Source organism: Solanum pennellii, chromosome 6 (assembly GCF_001406875.1).
Source record: "Solanum pennellii chromosome 6, SPENNV200".
NCBI classification, from domain to species: Eukaryota; Viridiplantae; Streptophyta; class Magnoliopsida; order Solanales; family Solanaceae; genus Solanum; species Solanum pennellii.
The window spans coordinates 57637360-57644510 of record NC_028642.1 but is presented as its reverse complement, the minus strand read 5'-3'; the positions used below and the strand labels follow the sequence as shown (position 1 = coordinate 57644510).

Sequence of the window (7151 nt, the reverse complement as noted above, 5' to 3'; positions counted from 1 at the left end):
GGAAACACAATTTTGCCATACTTTAAGAAAATGCTAGGAAGCTTTTAAGAAAATCTTTTTATTCATTTCGTCCCTAATCATAAAATATTTTTCGAAAAGAGAAAAAAAAAACATAGCACATAAATTTATCCATTCATCTTCTCAACTGTACCAAGTCAAATGCAGGGACTAGGTAGGATGCTGACAATAAAAAGGGTGCTTCTGTCACTTCACAGTTCACACTTAACCCTTTTGCTTACACTCTGTTTGGATAGTTGTTAATAATATATTATTCGATATTATTTTAATAAATATAATAATTCTTTGTTGTTATATAACATCGTGAAAAAATAGGATACAATAGAAACAATATGAAAAGATAGAGTAAAAACAATATGAAAGAAATTCACACCATGTCATTAAACAAAAAAAATAATTTCATTGTTATTTATAATTTAAAATCAACCAACAAACATTAAACTTAAAACTAACAATACAATACAATGCAAACAACCATCCAAACAAGGTGTTTAACAGGAAAGACCCTCTTCTTTTTCTCTGTTCTTTCCACAATACTCATAAAGAAAGACACTTTCTTTTTCTTCGTTCAAAAACACTCTCATATCAAAAAAAAAAAGTTTCAAGAAAGTCCATATACAAGAACACCCCAAAAAATTAAAAAACAGAGCCTTTTCAGTATGAGAACCAGCAACCATTTAATAGGTCTAGTTAATTTCTTAACATTTCTTGCATCAATCCCAATCTTGGGTGGTGGAATATGGCTAAGTAGCAGAGCAAACAACACAGATTGCTTAAAATTTCTTCAATGGCCCTTAATAGTTATTGGGGTTTCTATTATGGTTGTTTCTTTAGCAGGTTTTGCTGGTGCTTGTTATAGAAACACTTTCCTTATGTATCTTTACCTTTGGGCTATGTTCTTTATCATTGCTGCTTTGATTGGATTTGTCATTTTTGCTTATGCTGTCACTGACAAAGGGTCGGGTCGACCCGTTATGAACCGGGTCTACTCAGAGTACCATTTGCAAGATTATTCTGGGTGGTTGGAAGAAAGAGTTACAAGTCAGAGTTATTGGTCAAAAATCAGTTCTTGTATTAGGGATTCTCATGTTTGTGGTAAGATGAGAAGGACCTATAATAGAGGAATTCCAGAGCCTGTTGAGATGTTTAATCTTAGAAAGCTTAGTCCTCTTGAGGTAAGTGTTAAAAGAAATTTTGTTTTTTTATTTTTCACTCTGTTTTTATGGTATATGTGTTTGAGTTTTTATATGAATAATGTTTTAGGAGGAAAATATAATTTGTTTTGCTTCTGATTATTTTCTTGTTTGTTGTTTTAACATCAATATGAAACATGATTAGCCTTAATAGGAATGCAGATAGAATATTATCGAGGTGTGTACAAGATACTGGTATTTAAAAAAAAAATATATGATTAGTAAACTGTAAGATTGTGGACGTATTTAGTACGGAGGAAAATATTTTTTTGTTTTTTAAAAACGAAGTTGTTTTAACCTTTATCAAGGTAAGCTTCAAAAATACCACACTCTCTAAATTTCACTTAATTAATTACATTTATATGTTTTTGTTGTATTTTAGTTTATTTTTGAGTTTTTAATTTTTTCGTTTTAGCTTGTTAGATATTTAGGAGAACATTTTTCTGGAAAAAATGACTTTTCTAGTGGCATAAATCTTGAATAATTAAAACAATAACTTGTTTTAATGATATTTTAAATTTATTATCCGTTTCCTCCTCTGCCCCTGACGCAACTTCACCTTCGCAATGTTATATTGTTTATAAATGCTCTTCGGATAATAATCTATTGGAACAATTTTTTGTTTTTCTAAGAATATTTTCCGTTGGACCAAGCACACCCTGCATGTACATCTGTTTTAAGGGAATTGACGCTAATGTCCCAACTATACACAATTATGTTAATATATTTTATGTTTATATTGATTATAATAAGTGATGTGTGAGTTGCCTACAGATATGCCTCTTGTCAATTTCCAACCTACCAAGAAGGAAATAAAACAAAAAGAGGAAAAAGAAAACAGAGAGAAAAAACAACCAACTTCAACTGATTGAATTTAATATGATTTTCTACAAATAATAATAATCATGTGCATAGTGCAATGATAGAGCTGCTTCTCCCTTAATCATGAGGTTCCTGAATCGAGTTTTGGGTATAGAAAAAATCCTTGATAGAAAATGCTATTCTGAAGGGGGCACTAGTCAGACACGAATTTTGGCTAAGTAGGAAAAATATTTGCTTCCTTGGTGACAAAACAAAAAGTGGGACAATTAGAATTAACATTATCTGAGGGTTTTCGTTTCATCTCTTGGCTTTTCAATGTGGTTAGGGTTATCCACTTTTTTAATCTTTATTATATATAGTGATGAGACATTTTACCAACTTTTCTATTGTTGTCTAATGAATGCTTCCACAATTTTTAAAAGTAGATATTTTTTGCTGCAATAATGTGGTGCTTTTGACCTGTGACAAAATGCATGTTTTATGAGTCTGGGAATCTGGATGTTAACTGTTTTGGACTCATCTTGATTTTATTCATTTTGTTGCTTTACTTCTCTTGGTAGAATGTCCTCTTTTCAAGTGGTCCAGGTAAAAAAAGAAAACAAAAGACAATCTTTTTCTAGTTTATGTCACTTTAACCAAATATTTCCCTGATGTAACATAGATCAACATGTCAAAAAAAAAAGAAAAAGAAATTGTATGTCTTCAATCTAATTTGCAAGTAGCATGGTGTAAATATCGCGTGCAGATAAATTTTTACTGATGTGGACATTTTGGTGTTGAAAACACTTATTGCTTCAATCAGTGTCTAATAAATATTAAATGATCTTAAAAGTATCCATCACTACCAAAAGAAAATAGTATTCACAAGGTTGATGTTGATGTGAATGACTATAGTTTGTTTTGGAAAATGATTGAAGCCTAACTTTTCCAGTAAGCTCCAAAAGTTAGGGCCCCCAATTATTGACATCACATATGTGCTCTTTGAAGAACAAGAGAGGCTATGTGTGCTAGATACTTAAATGTCTAACACATAATTAACTGTCTGTTTGAACTAAACAAAATGTAACCAATCGTAAGAGTAGTTGTAAGTTGATGAAGAAAGTAGAAATTGTCTATTTTGATGAATTATTTGATCTAAATAGAACGGGATAAAAACATAAGATTCATATATTCGATCTCAACTAATTTAGGATTAACGTGTAGTTTCACTGAAATATTTACACTTACCTTGATGTGTATCTTCATTATTGAATTGAGGATCATACGGTAGAGCTGCTTATTTTTCCCTACTCTGCAAGTGTATAACTGTTCTTGCTTTAACATTTAGAGAACCCCAAAATGCTTAGGTAGCCGGTTACCATTTAGCTAAGATCCTTGATGACTGATTCATAAACCACTAACACTTCCGGTTGTATGTTAAGTAATGCCTGCAGCTTATGTATCGTAAACAGGCGGGGAGACTTGAACCTTGTTCCTACATGACCTGAACAATTTGATTAGACAGACATTCACCATCTATTTTCATTGTTCAAATCTTTTGGAAGTTACTTAAAAACAATCTCTTTGACATAGTTTTGAACTTTTTATGTAGTCTGGTTGTTGCAAGCCCCCTACAGAATGTGGGTACACTTACCTGAATGAGACGGTGTGGAACCCAGGAAGCGGAATCGTAGGAAGTGATCCTGATTGTGGTAGATGGAGCAATTATCAACAACAACTCTGCTATAACTGCAACTCTTGCAAAGCTGGTGTTCTGGCAAGTCTGAAGAAGAGTTGGAGGAAAGTGTCTGTCATCAACATTGTCATATTGATCATTCTTGTGATTATGTATATGGTTGCAATAGCGGCCTTTAGGCACAACAAACGGATCGATAATGACGAGCCTTATGGAGAAACCAGGATGGAGAAATCTCAACCAAGCAGGATACACTTCTAAGAGCTTTCACATGACAAGACAGTAAAGATTGTAATGAATTTTCCTATGTTTGTCATGTTATCTTATTCGAAGAAAATGCTTTCTTCATACTTCACTTCTTCCCCCCTAAGAAAATTGACTATATATCTTGTATGAGTTGTTCTGTATATTTTTTCAATTAATTCTCCGAAACTTTTTATGCTTGGGTTCTCTTTGAACTGATTTTTTGGAATAGGTTAGTTCTTCCCCAATGCAGCTACTTGTTTTAAGTGCAATAAGAAAAACATTGTTTACCATTTCTGCTGGGCATAAAGTTAGCCCAAAATGCCTACAACAAATAGGTGGATCAAACACAGTTTACAGAGGAGTAATCATAGTGCTCTTAAATCACAATACAATTGCTAAACTAGTACAAGATGAAGTAGGAATTAATCTTGAATCAGTCAACCTACTTAACTCTTGGGTCAGATTTAACATTTTTCTCACGGCCTTGCTCTGGACTCCATCTGGTGATTGTTCTCTCTTCAACAACATAATTATCTAAGCATGACGGAGAAGTAGCACAACTTTGTTGTTCTTCAATGTTGAGAATTAGTAATGTTTTAGCCACACTGCCACAAAGGCGAAGAGTGCAGTGGAAGTCAGACCAAACCTTCAAGCGACCATTTGCATTACCATCTTGTGCTGATAAAACGAGCACAGCATATTCAGAATGTACCAAGGCAGGATGATGACGATAGGCAACAAAGTCTACCCCATACTGAGACCCCGATCTAACCACCCAGTTCTTACTTCGAAGGTGAGAAAAAGCTTTGAATAGGATAGGAAAATTTTCCCTCCTTGACATCATATGCTTCCATAACTCATCACTGTTCAGTTCAGTATCATCGTGGTCAACAATCTTGATGCATTTTAGAGAATATTGAAGATAAAAAGCTTCTTCCGTGGAGAGCTGAAACCATTGTTCATTCTTTTCTGATGTTACCCTAGGCCTACCAAAACATGCACGATTGAGAAGGTCAGTTAGTTCTGCATCTGCTTTTAGAAGCACACCCGTACCAGAAAGCAGTCCTTTAGAATTAGAGCTGATCAGAGAAGATTGGAGTTGGCTGGTTATTTCTGAAATTGGATCTGCAAGAGCTTTAACTTCTGCTCCTTTTCCTTTCCACCTCGACCCCATTATTCACGCTCACAGCAAAAAAGGAACTCTAAATTCAAGATATTCTGATTTACGCTTGTTTGGTGAACCAATCTTGCACCCAAGAAAATGCAATAAACCAGTTACACGACTATACAACACATGATCATTAGAAAAATACACAAAAGTATAAAGGAAACTGCATTTTGCAACCGTAGACATCATGCCTATGACATCTTTGCTAAAGTTTACCACTATTAAGAGCAAGAAACATCTTACATTATTGATGAATTCACGAAATGTTTGTGTCCTATTTGCTCCAAATACTTCAACTTAAATCTGTGAAACGATTGTTCCAAGTTATGCTGTTAAAGCACTTGCATTGATCATATGAATCTCATTCGATTTCATAATAAAAAAGAAGCAGTAATGCACAACAAAGGCTAAGACCAAATTTTTTGACGGAATAGAATTCGTTGCCATCAATAAGCCCAACCTAAGTTGTGCACCTAAATAATATCTCTTATGCCTAATCGTAGAAAATACTAGTGTCTCATACTTTATACACTCAAATTTACATCAGTAGTTTTATACTTATCAATAATCCTTCAGCAGTTTATGAATAAAATATTTTCCTTCGATTTCGACACTTAACTCAACTAGGCAAAAACTCAAACACTTGACAGGCGCTACAGAAACATTTCTACAACTCGATAAAATTAAGAAGTGAATTTACCTTCATATGGCAGAATCAAAAGCGAAGCTTTGAATATAGTTAACTTTGAATCTGATATGGCGTTTCTGAATTGGCTGAACAAATCCACTGCAAAGAAAGGAAAAATAGATATAATTTGAACATATTTGAAGTAGATTCCGACTATAATTAAGGGAAAATTGGACTATTATAATCGGATTAAGTTTCAGTTATCTATATTAAACTTTTAGGTTAGAAAAAATGAAATTCCTGTCCATATCTCTATTATTTACGGGGGGGGGGGAATGAAAATACGGCAGAAAATATTTAAAATGACGGTATCTCTGTTAAAATTTCATTACTCAATAATTTTAATTTTATTACAAAGTAGAAAGTCAAAAAATATATTTTGTGTTCTCCATCTTTTATCACTAAATAGAATGTATATGTCATATTCATTTATTATGCTTAAATTTAAAATAGAGATAATTAAGCAAAATGACTTTTCGTTTATAAAATTTTATCCAAAATAATCTAAATACTATTCCTTCTAATTCTTTACACTTTTGAATTGATACACATGTTAAAAAATAAATAATTGATATACTGATTTTTTTATCATTTTATTTCTATTAATTATAATGTGGATTAGGACTGTTCAAAATCGAACCGTATCGATAAAAAAATTATTGATTTATAAATTGGGTTATTGGTTTAGTGGTTTTGATAACGGTTTTGATTTTTTTTGTTATCGAGTTATCAATTCTTAACAGTTTGATGTTTTTTTAACGGGTTAACCGATAATCCGATAGTAAATTAAATAATTATATTTATACCATTTTGTATGTAAAGTCCTCGACTTATAGTTTAATTTTCTACTTTTATTTCTGGTTGTCTCAAACACTTAGTTATTCTACAACGTAAAAGTGTTTGCTTTTAAACAAGAAGTAATTTGTGAACTCAAGTGCATGGTTTATTTGGTTTATCATCTTATTTCTAAGTGATTTTAATGTTTTTTCTTTTGTGTAAAATCTTAACGGTTAAACCGATAACGATCAAAAATCGATAAATCAATATATTAATGGTTCTATAACGGTATTGCATCTCTACAAACCGATAACCAATAAGCCAACCGATAAACTTCAGAACCGAACCGAACCGGCCAGTACACAGCCCTAATGTGGATAAATACTTACTATTTTCAAGAAGTTCTACCTTTTCCAAAATAATTAATTGAGGTATAATAGATAAAAAATTTGTCCTTTCTTAACTTGTTAAAATGGACAAATAATTAGAGATAACTAAAAATATGAACAAGTAATTACAGATAAATTAAGTAATTCATTTTTAATTAAAAATGATCCTTTGACG

The 7151-nt window shown here is 32.3% G+C and overlaps 2 protein-coding genes across 3 annotated transcripts; one reads left to right on the top strand and one right to left on the bottom strand.

Moving 5' to 3' along the window:
* The first annotated feature begins 457 nt into the window (after positions 1 to 457).
* Positions 458 to 4147, top strand: LOC107021336 (tetraspanin-3-like). Its single transcript, XM_015221977.2, has 2 exons — positions 458 to 1193; positions 3625 to 4147. Exons 1-2 carry the CDS (start codon positions 483 to 485, stop codon positions 3967 to 3969), a joined length of 1056 nt encoding a protein of 351 aa, XP_015077463.1. The 5' UTR covers positions 458 to 482; the 3' UTR covers positions 3970 to 4147.
* Positions 4148 to 4215: 68 nt separating this feature from the next.
* On the bottom strand, positions 4216 to 6090 carry LOC107021337 (tRNA-splicing endonuclease subunit Sen2-1). Of its 2 annotated transcripts, XM_015221978.2 has the most exons (3): positions 5823 to 6090; positions 5366 to 5425; positions 4216 to 5200 (listed from the first exon to the last, which is right to left on the bottom strand). In XM_015221978.2, the coding sequence occupies exon 3, from the start codon at positions 5126 to 5128 to the stop codon at positions 4397 to 4399; it is 732 nt and encodes a 243-aa protein (XP_015077464.1). In that variant the 5' UTR covers positions 5129 to 5200; positions 5366 to 5425; positions 5823 to 6090; the 3' UTR covers positions 4216 to 4396. The 2 variants fall into 2 exon arrangements, with proteins under 2 accessions (XP_015077464.1, XP_015077465.1); XM_015221979.2 differs by lacking the exon at positions 5366 to 5425.
* Positions 6091 to 7151: the final 1061 nt, after the last annotated feature.

Excerpts from the sequence above, each read along its gene's own strand:
- LOC107021336 (XM_015221977.2), top strand. The coding sequence starts at position 483 with ATGCAAACAACCATCCAAACAAGGTGTTTAACAGGAAAGACCCTCTTC. Across the intron at positions 1,194-3,624 it reads GAAAGCTTAGTCCTCTTGAG|TCTGGTTGTTGCAAGCCCCC; the intron begins GTAAGTGTTAAA and ends CTTTTTATGTAG.
- LOC107021337 (XM_015221978.2), bottom strand. The coding sequence starts at position 5,128 with ATGGGGTCGAGGTGGAAAGGAAAAGGAGCAGAAGTTAAAGCTCTTGCA.